We start from the raw sequence: 18,484 nt of genomic DNA on the forward strand, positions 1-18,484 counted from the left end.
CTCTTATACTTTAGTTGGCAGAGTTAATTCCCACTGCTGTGTAGCCATGACTCCACACAGCAGTGCATGTAAACATAGTTTTGCTGTGTTGTACAACCATAGTTGTGTTTTTTGGTGCATGAGCTCATTGCATCCACTTTGCTTCTCCCTGCTTGTGCTGGAGAGACACAAACCATGAACCAAGGTTGTGGTTTGGACATGCTAAGCTAGTGGTCATGGTTTGTTTCTCACCAGCATGACTAGGGAAGAGGGTGCAAACCAGCTCATACATGATAAAACATTAACACTTGTTTACTGTGACGTGTGAACGTTTATTATATAATGTTTTTTAATTGTTTTTATGTTTTGTGTTCGCTTCTCTGAGGTATTTGCACCAGATAAAGCAGGATTGGTAAATAAATGGTTAGAATATTAATCCTTTGTGGGCAGATCCATTTTCCATTCCATGCGTTGGTTGTCATTCCATTTTAGTAAATTATGGTTAAATCTTAAGCAAGTCTGGAAAAAATTGATTTCCCCTTTCTAGACAGCTATAAATATTTGTAGATATCCAGAATATTTCTAACCCTTCCCATGACTTGGTTCAGTGGTAGGTGAAAAGTATTTAGGTTGATGCTGTTGGTGAGTCATCCTTCGTCACAATTTGTATTTTTAAATTTAGGGTGTGTTTTAACTTCAAGAGTTACATTTAGTTTGGAATGTGCTGTATACAACCCGAAATTCAGTGGGTGGTATCCTGCGTTGCTCATTGACTGACAAAGAAATCTATCAGTGGAATGGGGAGACAGGCAATGTTAATGATTTCCGTACCTCTGCAGCTCTCTGTGCCCCTCCACAAGAGGCTCTAGATGGTTGCCTGGGGGACTGCAGCATGTTTATGGGGAGAGTGAATTACCAAGCATTGCCTCCCTTACCATTCCACTGACAGATTCCTTCTTGCAGTGAACAGATTCCTTTGGCCATCACCCAATAAGCTGATGCAGTCCATCCAGTTATATGCTACACAGATAAGATGTCTAGTGATGGTGACTGTTTTGGCAAGTACCAATAGCTTATATTGTTGCACTGGTACAGCAGTTTATGGGATTAAATCTGAACACTTATCCCTGAATCAGGCACTTTTTTTTTCTTTATGAAGTTAATGTAACATACTAAGTAAATGGGAATGGGGATGACTTAGGGGTGAAGAATGTATAGTTTGTATTTCATAAATTCCTTCTTGCTTGGCAAAATCCTATGGAAAACCATCTACACTTAACAGGTTTGTTAGAATGTTTTAAGCTTTATAACCAGCTTCTGACTTTGTTTTTGTTTGGTTTTCTTCTAGAAAATGCCTAGCATTCTTAACGATGATCGCTTCAAAGTCATGTTTGAGAACCCAGATTTCCAGGTGGATGAGAAGAGTGAAGAGTTCAGGCTGCTTAATCCGCTTGTTTCTAAAATAAGTGAGAAAAGGAAGAAGAAGTTAAAAATGTTAGAGCATCAAGAAACCCTGGGAGAGGTAAATCTGCGGTTTTAGGATTGTCCTCTATTCTCTGATATTCATTTGCAAGAATGTGGGCCCAATCCATTCACATTGTGGGCTCATTGCCCATGTACAAATGATGTCCACTAGGACTCAGTAGAGCCCTGTTTTCTTCTCCCCACCTTGTCCTCAGGCTCACACCCAAGCAGCCCAACAAGGCATTGTGGGGGGGGAGGGGCCTTTGCCTTCCTCATATAAAATACTGGCCTCTTTCCCAGTGTTTATGCTCCAACCACAGATAACTTGCAAGGCACAGAGAGGGAAGGTTGAATGGGAATACGGGAGGAGCTGCATTTGCGGCACAAATGGGCCATGCCTTAAAATGTTGACAAGCATTCAAGAATATTCATATATGCTAAAATGTCCATGCTAAAGTGGCTCATGGATGATGAAGCTGAACTAGCTTGTGTCACCAAAACCTGGATGGATGAGCTAGGTGGAGCTGACCTCTTTCAGCTGTGTCTACTTAAGTACTCATTCAGCACTTGCATAGGCTTGCGAGCCAGGGAGGTGGTGTTTCTGCAGTGTATAAGAATTCCTTCTCCCTCTCCAGGCTTCCTGTCCAGCTGGGTTCCATTTTCAAGTGTATGTGTGTCATGTGTTGGGCAATTGGGATACATGAGGGATTCTGCTGGAGTACCTTTCACGCCTCTGTGCAACTGTCTCTCTGCCTGAACTGATAGAGGTTCTCTCTGATTTGGTGTTTAGGACACCCAGGATATTAGTCCTGGGGATCTCAACGTTCATGCAGAGCCGTCTGAGGACTTTATGACTGCTGCCCCAATGTGTCGTTGGCCCAATCCATGTAGCAGGACATACTCTATTTGGATTTCTCAAATGGACAGGAGGCTGGTGGTCCAGGAGCTAGGGATTTTTATTCCAACTCTCTTTTCATGGTTGGATGACTTCTTGTTGCTGAAGTTTAAGGAGTGTGGGGGACTGATGCCCAAGAAGAGTTATAGAATCTACAGGATTCCAGAGAACTCTTGCGGAGGGGTCTGGTTCAATTGTTGGCACTCCTGTCAATGCCCTGGTCACTTACGTGGAATGCAGAGATGACCTAAGTGCCCTTTTCCACAGAGCAGAACTCAGTCACCTTCTTGGTATTGTGAGGCACTGAAGGCAATGAAGCAAGGAGGAAGAGCATAAGTGGCAAAAGAGCCTGAATTGTGGCTGCATTCCCACATAATGCTAAGAAAAAACATGGCTCAGTGCAATTGCACAAATATGCAGGCTCCCAGGGAGGAGACTGCACCCAGTTTGCTGCTCCCTTTCCTTTTAATTCAACACGGTACAGCAGCTAAGCCATGGTTTAACATGTCATCTGAACACTGGCCCGAGGTTAAGCTCACCTTAACCATGAGCTGTAGCCAAGGGTTATAGCTGGGTTTGGACAACCATTGGCTTAGCTCAGTGTGGAACAGCAGTAAAAAAGACGAGGGAGAAGGAAAGTAGGTGCGAGCTCCTCTCTGGGGAGGAGGAAAGCAGGAGGGCAGCATCTTTGCGTGGTCCTGGTAAGGCATAATTTGGTATACCATGATGCACAGACCAGGTCACTGAATCTGTTCAAATGCGAGTTGGAGTTCATTATCAAGCCTACTCAATTACCTATGATGCCAGCAAAGAAATAGATCTTTTCTGCCTTTGTTGAGTCCTGTCAGTGTTGTCCAGTGGAGCATTTCCTGGTGATTCGGGCCTTCTGCAATCTGACCCATCTGGTGATGTTAAGGAAATCTCAGAGGGCCTGCTGTGACATGTTTGCAAAGAACTTTCATGATAAAATCACTCATGCATACCGTGACTTGGATGTAATAATTGAATCAGGTCAGTCTGTGGCAGTGTCTAGAGATTCACCTGGTCCTGCGGTGTTGAGTAAATGTCAGTGTTTGGGCCTGAGGATATGGACAAAATGCTTGAACAAGTGTGGTCCACTTTGTGTCCACTTGACCCTCTTGGGCTCATTACAACAACCAAGGAGGGACTGACCAGCTGGGTCCAAGAGGTAATCAATGTCTCCTTCAGAGAGGGAGCAGTCCCACCTGATTTCAAAGAGGCAGAGGTCCTTCAGTGCTCCTGAAGAAGCCTACTCTGGACCCAGAAGATATTAATAATTATTGGCAGTGCTTTTTTAGTAAAAAGTGAGGTGCCAGTACTCATATCTTGATAATAGTGCCATGGGTGCCAACACAAATTGGCTGCCATGGGCAACACCACCACAAAAAAAGAGGTTTGTACTCTTACAAAAAAGCCCTGATCATCGGCTGGTTGCTAATATTCCTTTCCTCCTATCTGCGGCCAACTAGATAGTTGTGTAACTATGATCAAAGTGTTCACACCGTTTGGCAACTTTTAAAGTGGTTTTTTAACCCAGCAGTAATGAAATGCAGTGTAAGATGCTCAAATGAGACCAGGCTAAATCACATGCCCGGGGATGGCAATAGGAATGGAATCAGTGACGGTATGACAGAAAGAGCTTTTGTTGCTGTGTGTTTTGGGGTCCCCCCTTCCTCTCTGTTAAATCTGACTAAATATGTTTTGCCCCTTTGGTTTATGACAGTTACATCTTCATGTATCCATCTAAAATTGTTGATTTAGTAACATATATCAACATTAGTAGTAATACTAAAATTACACGTGCAAACATACTGTATTCCATGCTCTTTAGGCACCCACCCCCCACCCATCAAGTGCCTGTTAGAATTAAAGCCTGCTTCAAATAGTGCATCTGTAGAGTGTCACGTACTCTTAATAGGATGAATAGTTCTTCTAAGCAACATTAACTAGTGTGGTGTTGGTAGGGTTTTTTTAAGTAGTTATTTTTGTCTACAGGAAGAAGAGGAAGAACCAGAAGGAAAACCAAGTGATGCAGAAAGTTCTGAGACTTCAGATGATGAAAAAGGCTGGGTTGAAGAGGTCAGGAAACAGCGCAGACTTCTACGCCAAGAGGAAAAATTAAAACAGCAGAAACGTTTCAAGGAGGATCAGCAAACAGTCCTGGAACCGAGGTTTTTTGAGATTAAAGTTGGAGAAGAATTTAGAAGTTTCAAGGACACTGCCAAAAGGCAAAAGTTAATGAAGTAAGACTAGTATCTCTGTCTCATTCACCAGGCTTGTAATTAATTCTCTCCCTCCTTGAAATGTGTTTGAGAGGCTCACTTGGTTGTTTCACTGATTTCTTCCGGAAGTGGTGGTTTTTACAAGCTAGACATTGTGCTGGGGAAGGGAGAGGGTCTTAATCCTTCACTTGCACAGATATATTAGTCCAGATAAAAGGAGGAGTCCCTCTAGCACCTGAACCTCCAGTCTCTTATTTTTAAAAAATAACTTAGTGCTATGTACAGAGAGAGACTCAGCATTGTGTGGAGTTATTGTGCAGGGATTGTGGCCCCTTTAACTCTAACATGCTCCCATGCTGATAGGTCATAAGACCCTGTTTCCAGCTAACCTTCAGCCTGTCTGAACCAGTCTAAAGAATATCTCTGATTTTTTTTACAACCCTTCTCTCCTAAGCCAACTCTGCATTGTGAAGTTCAGTTCTGTTTAGATTTTTCCAATCAGTTTTTGCAATCCATATCCAAATTTTGGTTAGAGCCTTTTGTTAATCACATTTCCCTAATTTTTAGCCTTACTAGTGCTACACCAAAAAAAACAAGCTTGGATTGAGAATTCCTTTTGCAACCTATATTGGTCTCTGTACATTTGACAGCACAGAGCTTGACTTTTAGTCAGTAAGCTCAAGGAATTAAGAGATTTCTCTATGTTGAGCCTACTTAAGGTGAACACATTTTGATAGTAAAGATTCAATAGAGACTATCACGGCTGTAATTACTGCAAGATGTGAGTATAACCATTAGCGTAGAAATTTGTTTTAAGGTATTAGACAAATTCAAGGTGAAACAGATGTCTCAGTGCCTATTAGCCACTTAAGAACAGAACAATCTTGGAACAGTTTTCCTCTAATTATCAACTATAGGAGGAAGTGTGCCCTGCTTCGGAGCTTCATAGGAGGCATTTTGTTGGCCACTGTTGGTGACAGAATGCTGGGCTTAGATGCGCCTTTAGTGTTTTCCAGAAAAGTGCTACTTATGCAGTCAAGATAATTACCTGAAAAACTGGATAGATGATGATTAGCTGGAATTTCTAGTTAGTCATAATTCCAAAATTCACAGTAGGGCAATACTTTTATTAGGCCAACCATAATGTCACAGAACAGTGAGAAATCTCTCAAGTTCTCTAGAGCTCTTCATCTAGTTGCATGTTCAGTGGAGCAACTGAGAGAGTGAGAGAGAATTGGCTGAGTGTTAAAAGCTATTAACTCTGCATTTTATTATTATTATTATTATTATTTATTTATTTATAGAATTTATTAGTTGCCCATCTGGCTGGCTATCCAGCCACTCTGGGCGACGTATAACATAGGCATATAATACCTAGACATTGAAAATCTAAAAACAATGAAGATACAATCTAGCCCACCCCAAAAGCCTGCCTGAAGAGCCAGGTCTTCAAGGCCCAGCGGAAACTCATCATAGAAGGGGCATGGCGGAGATCATTTGGGAGGGAGTTCCACAGGGTTGGCCACAATTGAAAAAGCCCTCTCTCTAGTTCTCACCAGTTTGGCTGTTTTGACTGATGGGATGGAGAGGTCTTTTGAGGCTGATCTTGTTGGGCGGCACAGTTGATGATGCTGGAGGCGCTCCTTTAGATAGACTGGGCCGAAACCGTATAGGGTTTTAAAGGTCAAAACCAACACCTTGAATTGAGCCCGGTAAGCAACTGGTAACCAGTGCAGCTCTTTTAGCACTGGAGTGATATGATCTCACCGGCGGCTGCCTTTAATCAGGCGCGCCACTGCGTTCTGTACCAGTTGCAGCTTCCGGACCGTTTTCAAGGGTAGCTCCACGTAGAGTGCATTACAGTAGTCTAGGCGAGAGGAGACCAGGGCATGTACCACCGATGGGAGCAGATGATTGGGAAGGTAGGGGCGTAGCCTCCATATCAGATGGAGTTGATACAGCGCTGCCCGGCTCACAGCCGAAACTTGAGCGTCCATGGACAGTTGGGAGTCAAGAATGACCCCGAGGCTACAGACCTGGTCTTTTAGGGGCAATTGTACCCTATTGAGCACCAGGTCCAAATCCCCTAACCTTCCCTTGTCTCCCATGAACAGTACCTCGGTTTTGTCAGGGTTCAGCTTCAGCTTATTCCTTCCCATCCAGCCACTCACCGATTCCAAGCACTTGGATAGGGTTTCTACAGCCAACCTCGGTGAAGATTTAAATGAGAGATAGAGCTGCGTGTCATCCTCATATTGGTGACACTGCAGCCCAAATCTCCAGATGATAGTCCCCAGCGGCTTTATATAGATGTTAAATAGCATCGGGGAGAGGATGGAGCCCTGTGGCACCCCACAAATGAGAGGCCAAGGGTCCGAAACCTCATCCCCCAATGCTACTCTTTGGTGCCTATCCGAGAGGAAGGACTGGAACCACTGCAATACAGTGCCCCCTATGCCTAACCCCTCCAGGCGATCCAGAAGGATATAGTATAAATCTTAGGGCGCTGCTAGGAACTTTGCAGCTTTCCAGTTACACATAGAGATATTGGGATGAAGAAATACAAGATGGCTGATTCCCCATTTTAAAAAAATATAAAATCCAGAAAGTTCTCTAGATCTGCCTCCAACGTTAAGCAACACATTCAGGTTCCTTGTGGCAGAGAACCAGCAGTAAAGAGAAGTACAGGAATACCCCGCTATACGGACCTTCACTTTACGGACACTCGCGAGTACGGACATATTTACAGTAGCACCATTTCCTGTTTACGTACGTTCGCTTCGCAAGAACAGACACTTAATGGCATGATGCCACCGCCCGATCAGTTTCCAACTACAAACTTGCATACAGTACGTACTGTTTTCGCTGCTGTCAGTTATTTACATCAGTTATGCCCGTATATGATGATTGAAGTGCAGTACATGCATCGATAAGTGAAAAAAGGTAGTGCTTCACTTTTAAGTACATTTTCGGTTTACGTACTCACTCTGGACCCGTTGCGTATGTTAATGCGAGGTATTCCTGTATGGTACTTTTTATATTAGGAAAGCTGGAGATCAATTTCATGTAGTGTACTTAGGTTTTAAAAAGTCAGGGGAAGCCACTTGAGAAAACCTTACCTAATGGTTAGAGGGAATGTGCCTTCAGAGAATAAAGTCCCATCTTCAGGAGTTATAAAATCCTCTTACTCCAGTTAAGGATCCTGCTCTTGGATGGCAAAATGTGGCGTTCTCCAAGTCACATAAAAAGCAGAGGTAGCCATGTTAGCTCATAAGAAAAATTACAACACCCATAATATTTATTCCCCAAATTGTACCTATGGGTGATCCTACTCATCAAGGGAGCTGGTGCATAGGAAGCCGCCTTCTCCTGAGTCAGACCATCTAGCTACAGTAGCTTAGCATGCTGATTGACAGTAGCTCTCCAGGGTTTAGGTTCAGGAGCCTTTCCTAACTGCACTTCTGGAGATGTTGAGACTGAACCTGGGACCTTCCGCATGCAAAGCATGTGCTCTGCTGCTGAGCTGCAGCTTTCCCCCAGAGAGCCTGGTAACCTAGTAGAGAAGGCTACTGTGCGGAAAATGCAGCTGTATTGCATCTGTGGGGGTAGCCAATTTTTCCTTACGTGGCAGCTCACCTTCGTTCTCACAAGGTATTGCTCCAGAGGGTCCCCGGGCTCTCCTGGGGTTTGTGTGGTGGTATTCAAAGAGCTGCCACCAGAAGGTGAAAGCTGAAAAGCCTCTGAGCAGAATGGGACACCATGCACGATCCTGGCTCCTGGCTCACACATAACAAACAGTACAGAATTGAAAAAGCCAATGGCAGGCACTTTTAAAAAATCCCCTTTGATTTTAATGGGGGAATTAAGCTCATTAACTCTCTCTCTCATTGAAACCAAGGATGCTTCACTTTAGCTGGGCGACGCCTCCATTTGTAATGAAAATGTACTTCGGGAGGGGGGACTCTTCCTAGTAAACTTGAACAAAATATAGCATGGCGTTATTTTGTGCATGTTTGTCTTCTTTTTCTTTCCTTTCCTTGGTGTAAGGGGTAACTTCCTGAATCTTCCAGAAAGGCCACCATATTGGCTTGTGGTAGCAAAACAAACAAAAAGCCCTAGCTAATAAAATTCATTGTGGCATAAACTTTTGTATCTGATGGGAGTCTGATCCACAAACCCTTATGGCACAATACATTTGTTAAGTTTTTAAGGTGTTACAGGTCTCTCTTGTGTTTCCTGAATCTTAACGGTCTTAATGTCTTCCCAATCCACTTAATGGCTAGCTAGACATTTTGGTTTTTTGGTGGCATTTGTGAAGACATTTATAACTCTTTTATAGAGGAAAAACTGGGTGTTTATCATAATCCTGACTCAGTGTTGCTTAAAGGATTTATTAATACTTTATTAGGTTTTTCCTTGACTACCACGAAACACACATACTGAATAATAAACAATGGTATGGAAGGGAGAAGGGGAGGGACAAAATATGCTCAAGAGGGTGCCGGTCAGCTAGCTTTAGATGCTGTTGAAGGAGACAAGATTATCTAGACCCATTTCAGTCTGGCTTTAGACATTTGGGAACTGAATTGGCCTTGATTGCCTGGCAGAAGTTTTTTCACCAGGAGAGGAGGGGCGGGGGAAGTCCAAGATTCTCCTGGACCGTTCAGTGGCTATTCATATCAACCACATTATCTTGCTGGATTGGCTCTGTGGGTTGGGAGTAGGGATCACAGTGTTACTGTGGTTGCATTTTTGCCTGTAGGGCTGGTTTCAGAAGGTAGCATTGGGGGACTTGTGTTTGATTTCATGAAAATTGACCTATGGGGTCCTACAAAGGTCTGTCTTGTCCCCATGCTGTTTAATAGGAGGTCGCTGGGTGATGTCATCAGGGGATTTGGCGTAGGATGCCATCAATGTGCTGATGACGCCCAACTCTACTTCTTGTCACCTGAGTCAGGTGGGGTCATGCAGAATCTAGATCAATGCCTAGCTGATGTAATGATCTGGATGAGGACCAGTAAATTGAGTCCGAATTCTGATAAGATGGAGATGCTGTGGTTTGATGGCTTTCAGATCTCGGAATTAGGTAGATGACCAGTTCTTTATAAGGTTGCATTCCTCTTGAAGAAGCAGGTATGTACATAGTCTGGGGGTACTCCTAGATCCAAGTCTCACTCTGATTTGGAAATGCAGGATTACAGTGTCTTGGCTTCTTGTCTCTTCTAAATTATAAGTGAGATTCCTTGTTAACATTTGTGCAAAAACTGGTACTAAGACATTCTCTGTCCAAGGTGCAAACATTTGAATTGTTGCAAATGTTGGTAAATAATATATGCTTCAAGCTGCTTTACTTTCTAGTTTTGTTTTTACCTAAAAGTTTTTGTTTTGTCCAAAGGAAAATAAATAAAATGAAATATGTTATGTCTCCCCTAAAATATTAGAAATACAAGCAAGATTATATAGTGCACTGTTTTTAAAGCGTATGTTACAGTCTATTTTGCATAGAACAATTCTGCTAAAGTACCAATGTATTCTGTAGAAATGGATCTGAAACTTAGAGTGTGCATGCAAGAGAGAAATAAACCTTGCATTGGTATGTGTGTAATATTTGGGAAGATAAAATTTAAATTGAAAATTTTGGAAAATCGTTGTAATGATCATATTTGGAATGGCAGCAGGTGGCATGTTCTGTGTGTGTACACATGTGTATGCATGCACACGCACAAATGGGTTATTTAATCTTTTCTTTACGTACTATAAGAAACTGATTTTTCCCCTCTCATGGTCTCTTGCAGAAAAACACTTGGAGATCGCTTACAGCTTGAAGAGAGAGTTGGTGCGCTTAGTGTACATGATACCACTGTAGGAAGTAAACAAGTTACCTTTAAATTAAAACAGGTAAGTTGAGAACTGTAAGTGAGTTAATGTAATGTTAATAACAATGCAATAGAAGTGCTCGATTAGCCTTCTGATGATGGTACTGTTATTCTCTCTCCCACCCCACCCCACCCCACCCCAATATTGCACGTTGTTTCTAGGGCCGGGTTGTTTGTGGCAGGTAGAGATGTGGCTAAAGTTGCACTTCAGCGGATTTGCGTATCTCTGCTTCCTTTGCATAATTTATTCTGTTGCTTCTGGCTATGGGGAGGCACAATGAGCTAGGCAAGCTACCTGGATCTCTGCAAGCTACTGGATCTCTGTCTTAGGAAGCTAGGCAGTCTATTCAGTAATCTAGATGGCATTGGGCAGGGCTGTTCACTACTCATTTAGTTTGGATCCAGCAGAGCTCTAGCACAAGCAGAAGGCATTTCTGTATGCAAAAGTTGTGGGGAGGGAGCTCTGATTTCTACAAATGCCCGTTCCTCAGCTCCTCATGCTGCATCAAACATTGTTCTGGTGCCCCCCCCCACTCATAAATAGTGGCTTTGGGGAGGTCATGCAGAGGGCTACCTGAGGAAGGAGGAGGTGGGAAAACTCTATGCTGTAAGCAGAACTCCAAGCAATAGTCTCTCTATGTCATTCAAGCCTGACTTCACAGTTATAAGAGCTGGAAACTTGTGGGCTTTTATTTATAAATAAATGCAAGTTTAGGAAACTTGAATTCTGTACCCAATACCACACTCTGCCCTTGACAAATATTCATATTGTTTAATGAATGTAATGATTCGTTCTTAATGAATGTAATTCCTACATCCTTTGAACGTTTCTGATTACTAGTTTTGGATTTTTCTTTTGACTTCATATGTGACATCAGAAGTGGCAGGTAGAGATATGGCTGTGAATGTGCAGTCGGGAACCTTAAAGTGCACTCCCAATTGTGCATTGGCCAGGGAGGCTTGCTGTCACTGCAAAGCAAATGATTGGCAGAGAGAACAAACCTGCTGGGATTGACTGTCTTGTGAGTTCCCCATGGGGAACTCCATAGTGCAGCCAACCCCTGCTCAAAGTGGGGCTTGGAATCCAATGGCTGGCAGCTGATAGGTGGTGACTTCAAGCCTGCTGGATTGGTTGCACAGCCAATCCCTGCAGAAAGCCGGGCTTGAAATCATAGTTGATAAGCGGTGACTTCAAGCTCCTCTGGGCTTGGATTTTCCTTTGTAACACAGCTTGTTGTGTTACAAAGGAAAAATTTAGTCACCTGACATCATTGTGACATCAGGTGATTGACGAGTGAATCCTGCCAACCTGTCAAAATGGGGGAATCCAGGATCTGGCCTACTGGCAATTAATTGTTCTTGTAGAAGTTAAAGGTAATATAGCATGTTCCCTGTAACAATTCTTGGCTGACTACTTAATATATTGGATTTTTTGCATTTGTCTAGAATTAAGGAATACTTTCTTATATCACTTGATATATTATTGTGGTTTGGAAATGCAGTTCTCATTTGGGTCTTTTCTGCAATGTTTTTAGTCAGAGCACCAGAAAAAACAGCAGGAAGCAGAGAAGCATCATCATCAAGAGAGGAGACAACTCAGACGCTCAGCTGGCCATCTCAAAAGTAAACGAGGAAGAGGATGGCCCTTCCATTAACATGACAGTCCTGCTTTTCATAGACACAATAAGTAAAGACCTCTTCCAGTTCTGTTTGATAGAGAACTGTCCACAGAACAATTGTGTGGTGAAGAAAACCAAACCTGGGACAACCACTGGTTTGGACTGGAGATATTTGTTTCTAAATGATTATATAACCTTGTGCATGATTCAGGTGCAACCGTTCCTATGCTAACTAGACTCCACCCTTTTAAAAATGAAATTTTAACAATGCACTGTTTCAAAAGACTCAAGTTGTCAAGGACTGAAATGTTGGTGTGTGTGGAATTGCGTGTCCGGGTCTTTACAGGTGAACAGCAAGACGTTCAAGAAATCCAAGCACAGACAGAGAACTTGTTTAAGAGTCCTTTACTTTGGACATTAAATTAGCAAAACAGCATACAAGACTTTTCTCTTCCCTTCACGATTACAACACCTCCCTAGCAAGAACTTCTTCCCCCACAGAGCTTCTTTCGGTTTCTCTCCAGCCTTTTGTAGATAAGACTGGCCTTGCTGGGCACAGCTGCCTGCCAACGTCCTTGGTGCTCACCCTGGCTGGATTAACCCCATAACTACAGTTTTTGCTCTTCCACTCATGTGAGGCACATACGCACGTACACACATATCCAACAGCCCCCACCTGTGTCTCACATGTATATAATCAATACATACAGGTTTTTACAGTACATTTCTACAACTTATCATACCATTGCATTTTACAGTACAGATTACATTCAACATTGCAACATTGGGCATTGATCCCTTAAAGCTTTATTTATTCACTGAATTTAGGTTGAAACCACCCGAAGCTTTGCAACCAGTTCGCGGAACTTCTCTTGGCACAATGGCTTGGTCATTATATCCGCCAGCATGTCTTTTGTGTTGCAATATGTTAAGGCAATAAACCCCTTCTGCACATGATCCCTCACGTGGTGGTATCTGACGCTAATGTGTTTGGTCCTTTTTGTGTGGGCCTCTGAGGTTGCCATACTGATGCAAGTCTGATTGTCTTCATGCACAGGAATGGGCAGTGGCACCTGTATGTTTAGTTCCTGCAGGAGCAGGTCATACCATTGGAGCTCGTTACAGGCGTTCGACAGGCCGACATATTCGGCCTCCGAACTGGATGTGGCGACTATCGCCTGTTTTCTGCTGCTCCAGTCGACCACTGATCCATTCAAAACCACCACTATGCCCGTGGTTGATTTCTGGCTGGACATATCACCTGTGTGATCCGCATCTACATAGCATTCTAAACCACCTTGCGTATGTGCAGAGAGCAATAGCCCCTTGGTTTTTGTGCCTTGCAAGTAACGCAACACTCTTTTTATGCCTTGCCAATCGGCCTCTGAAGGCTGCGCAACTTGCCTACTCAGTATGCTGACCGCGTTACAGATATCTGGCTGTGACACCTTAGCCAGATACTGTAACTTCCCCAGCACACTTCTGTACAAGGCTGGGTCAGCACATGGTGTTTCAGAGACATCCTGTTGGAATGTTACTGTCATGGGTGTTCGCACCGTATTACATTCCAGCATGTTACACTCCTCCAAGAGACATGTGATTTTTCCCTCCTGCTTAAGTACTATACAGCCATCAGTGGTGCGCTCTATGTCTGTGCCTAAGTACTGTGCCACAGGACCCAGGCATTTGGTGTCCAACTGCTTGCTCAAGCAGGTATGGAAGTCTTCTTCCTCCTGTTCATCATTATAAAAATAGAGGATGTCATCCACGTAAACAGCACAGTATGTGTACCTAGTTCCTGTCACCTTCACATACACACAAGTGTCAGCCGTGCACCTCCTGAAGCCCATGTCACGCAACACACTGTCGAGTTTCATGTTCCAGCACCGGGCGCTCTGTCTCAAGCCATACAGTGATTTATGCAGCTTGCAGACCAACCCCTGTTCGGATAAGAACCCAAGGGGTTGTTCCACATAAATCTCTTCCTCTAAGTCACCATGGAGGAAGGCCGTGCTGATATCATAGTGATTTATATGCAAACCCTGCATTGCTGCCAGCTTCAACAACACTCTCACAGACTCATATCGGACAACAGGCACAAACACCGCGTCGTCGTCTGTGCCTTGCTGTTGAGTGAAGCCTTTAGCTACCAGTCTAGCTCTACCTCTGTACCTCCCCTGCCCTGGACCGCTTCCTCTTGAAAACCCACCTGCACCCTATAGCCTTTTTACCTATAGGGAGTTTACTCAGGGTCCATGTGCCATTATTCGCCATAGCCTGCAGCTCCTATTGCATGGCCTGCTGCCATTTGTGCTGCTCTGCCTCAGGCATCAGCCTGATTTCACTGATTGAGGATGGCTCCTCATGTGCCATGTGAGGCACCTCCATCCGGGCTGTAAACACCGACACTGAGCTGTTGTCTGCAGTATTCTTGCAGCCCTGTCCGTCGTTCCCATTATGCCCCATTAACCTCATGTCATTAGTGCCTTTCACACACAACACACCCATGGTCATTTGAAACAGCCCCTTCGTCATAAATCCCCTGCAGGTGACCTCGCCCTTTCTTTGCACCATACATTTCTCTTTATCAAAGATTACAGTATAACCAATATCCACTAACTTCTTCACAGATAGAATATTGCTAGCTAACTGGGGTACATACAAAACGTTTGTCAGAATTCCCAGCTTACTCAATTTCACCGTGCCTCATGCCAGAACGTCCCTCCTGGATCCGTCAGCCAACAACACAGAGTCTTTTACTGCTCTCGACGTGTGAAATAAGCTTCGGTCCTTTAAAAGACAATGGGAAGCACCGCTGTCACACACCCATTGTGTATCGATGGTTTGAGGTTTCGCTGCACTTACAAAGTTCACACTTGACTGCTTCCAGCCACAGTCCCTGCTTTTCCGCCTGGCTGCACAGTTCCTTTGTATATGACCCCGTGCTCCACAAAAATAACAGGTTTTCAGCCCCTGCTGCTCCTTGTTGTTAGACTGCCTGCTTTTGACAGCTTACTTCAGCTCAGTCCTTCTCGACTCCTGTCTTCTTTGCCATTCTTGGTTCAGTTTTTCCTCCACAAAGTCCAAATTCAGGCCTCCGTCTGGCATAGCCTCCATGGACATCACGAGATTATTCCAGGTTTTGTCAAGTGAAGACAAAACTATGTACACCTTCTGAAGATTGCTATGCTCGATCCCTCTGTCCTCCAATTCTGCAAACAAACGTCTGAACTCTGTTAGATGCTCGGTCATGGTGCTTTCCTCAGTTAGACGCATCTGGTACAGTTTCCTCGCCAAGCAAAGTTTGCTCCCCGCTGTTTGTTGTACATGGACAGTTTGTAACACATCCCACATTCGTTTTGCTGTGGGTTCGTCTCTCACATATAGTAGTTGAGAGTCAGAGAGTGCCAAAGTAATAAAAGCCTGTGCCTTCTCATCCTTACGCGTCCAGGCCGCCTGAGGAACTGCCGGTGGGGCGGTGTCGATAACTTCAAACAAGTCTTCTTTAATCCGAAACGCTCTCATCCGTAGCTTCCAGCTGGCATAGTTAGTCTCCGTGAGACGTTCCATTGGCATGCCTGCAGACATATTCACTGCCATCTTTGCTCACCTCTTCAAGGCACGATCAAGCTGCCTTCCGGAGCTCTGACTTGGATCAGAACAGTCTTCACTGCGCTGTAAAGTGCGCCGGATCTGGGCCCATAACCCTGTTGGTGCGTGTGGAATTGCGCGTCCGGGTCTTTACAGGTGAACAGCAAGACGTTCAAGAAATCCAAGCACAGACAGAGAACTTGTTTAAGAGTCCTTTACTTTGGACATTAAATTAGCAAAACAGCATACGAGACTTTTCTCTTCCCTTCACGATTACAACACCTCCCTAGCAAGAACTTCTTCCCCCACAGAGCTTCTTTCGGTTTCTCTCCAGCCTTTTGTAGATAAGACTGGCCTTGCTGGGCACAGCTGCCTGCCAACGTCCTTGGTGCTCACCCTGGCTGGATTAACCCCATAACTACAGTTTTTGCTCTTCCACTCATGTGAGGCACATACGCACGTACACACATATCCAACATGAAAAACCTTTAATTTGCCAAGTCTCGGGGGGGGGAAGATTAAAATAGTTTTGTCCTTCAACAGTAACATCTGGTCTTCTTCGTATAGCTTTAGGGAACCAAATGATTAGGACGTTGCCAATAACATTTGCCTCAAGAATATCATACGGAGCCAGACCTTTTCCTTCTAGCAAAACCCAGGAAGTGTTTATCTTCAAGGTCCCCTCCCCCAATACGAATATGAAGTCTTAAGTGCAAGCTGCCCCTTTAATGTTATGACAAAAAAAAAGAAAGTGTATCTGTGCCCATATGTATACATGTTAGTATTGTTAAAGATCTAAAGACAAAACTGCCTATGGGCTGATAGTATTCAGCATTATATTAATTCTGGTTCAGATTTTGTGGACATCTCACCAAACAAGGCTGCTCCTCTTTATTTCCACGTCTGACAGATACTGGGCCCACAGGTCTGTCTGGAAACCCTTCTCAAACTGGTGTCTTTTAATGCGCATTCTGCTCCAGCATAACCTTTGAGTAGCTGAGTTTACACAACCAGTGTTTACACCTGCAGGTTGTAGATGTTAACCTGCTTTGCAGATTTCAAAGCTTTCAGTCAGTATGTGAAGTACATAGAAATGCTGCTAGAAAAAGCAAAAAATGGCTTTGGAATGTAATGGTTTTAAATCCATTTCTGAAAAGTGGAGCACTAGGCTAAGTGTTACTATGGTTATCAACTGCTTGAGAGAGTATGTATGCTCTCCTGCTGAGATGTGACACTACTGTGGCTTCTATAGAGGCAGATTGACTAATTGTGGGGCTCCAAAACTGTGGCCTAGTTCTTGGCAATTTTAGTAAGTGTAATTCTGTCCTTGATTTCCTAATGTGGACTTCAGTACTAGTCCTAATTCTCTCATTCCTTAAGCTGACGGTGAGGTGGGGATGGGAATTCCAAAGTCTATAACAAGAGAACTCAGATTCTGCTATTTATTAAGAATGAATTGAGCAGGTGTGCTGAAATCTATTTAATGTGCATGCTTTGTTCTGGTCATGGTCCCCCGCCCCAAATTTAAACATACTTTGTTCTATATAGGTAGAGGAGACAGTGACTGGGGACTAGGAGTGTGTACTAAGAGCTAATGAAGAATTTTTCAAGACTTCATGGGAGCAATAGTGTCCCTTCACTGACAGATGTCCATCAGCACAACAGGGAGGGGTTTTTTTTTGGTGATTCCTCTTATTAATTAATTAATTTATTTGTTAGATTTATTAGTCGCCCATCTGACTGGTTGTCCAGCCACTCTGGGCAACATACACAATAAAAACATATAATTATATTAGAACATTAAAAATCTCAACAACAATAATAAAACCTAACCCACCCCAAAAGCCTGTTCGAAGAGCCAGGTCTTCAAGGCCCGGCGGAAGCTCATCACAGAGGGGGCATGGCGCAGATCATTTTGGGGGGGGGGGGATTCCACAGAGTGGGGGCCACAATGGAAAAAGCCCTCTCCCTAGTCCTCACCAGTCTAGCTGTTTTAACTGGTGGGATGGAGAGAAGGTCTTTTGAGGCTGATCTTGCTGATGATGCTGGAGGCGCTCTTTCAGATAGACTGGGCCGAAACCGTATAGGGTTTTAAAGGTCAAAACCAACATCTTGAATTGGGCCTTGAAGTACTTCCCTCAAGTAGCCTGGTGCACCCCTCCCCCAATTCTGTTCTAGATGGTCCCCATCACAGTCAGGACAGCAATTGGATGCCACTCATAATTTATTTGCTTGTTTAGTGCATTTATATCCCATCTTTTCTCCAAGGAGCTCAAGGCGACATGCATTGTTCTCCCCTTCCTCATGTAATCCCCTCAACAACTCTGTGAGGTAGGTTAGGCTGAGCTATAGTGACTGGCCCAGGGTCACCCAATGAGCTTCATGGCTGAGTGGGGATTCAAACCCTGGTCTCCCAGGTCCTAGTCCAACACTACACCACAGTAGTTCATCATCTTAAGGTTTATGCATGATGGTTCTTGGACCCCAGTAATGAAAGTTCCTTTGTATCTTATGTAAGCACTGTTCTTTGAGAGTATAGTGCCACAGGATGATGCAATTAGGTCATTAAATGCTTTCTTTTGTTTGCAGTACTATTTTATACTTTCTGTTGGTGCTTAAAAAGGAATGCTGATATTTCAGAGTAACCATCTCTTGACTGTAGTAAATTTTTATTTTTTATTACAAGCATTTCAAACCCTATTTTATTTATCCAAAGACATTCAAAAGCAGCTAACATATTTTTAAAACCAGGTTCAACAAAACTACATCATATTTTTAAAAAACACAGCAGAAAATAAAACAGAGCTGCTGCAGCAT

The 18,484-nt window shown here is 43.7% G+C and overlaps 1 protein-coding gene across 1 annotated transcript in view; it reads left to right on the forward strand.

The window, feature by feature from the left end:
- Positions 1–17,536, forward strand: part of NOL10 (nucleolar protein 10) — a 71,796-nt gene extending 54,260 nt beyond the window's left edge. Inside the window, exons 18-21 of the mRNA XM_061622778.1 lie at positions 1,328–1,501; positions 4,355–4,602; positions 10,377–10,479; positions 11,993–17,536. Of these exons, the coding sequence (XP_061478762.1) occupies positions 1,328–1,501; positions 4,355–4,602; positions 10,377–10,479; positions 11,993–12,112 (645 nt within the window). The 3' untranslated portion in view covers positions 12,113–17,536. The remainder of the gene's footprint in view (positions 1–1,327; positions 1,502–4,354; positions 4,603–10,376; positions 10,480–11,992) is intronic.
- The last annotated feature ends 948 nt before the right edge of the window (positions 17,537–18,484 follow it).

Source organism: Rhineura floridana, chromosome 4 (genome assembly GCF_030035675.1).
Source record: "Rhineura floridana isolate rRhiFlo1 chromosome 4, rRhiFlo1.hap2, whole genome shotgun sequence".
NCBI lineage: Eukaryota > Metazoa > Chordata > Lepidosauria > Squamata > Rhineuridae > Rhineura > Rhineura floridana.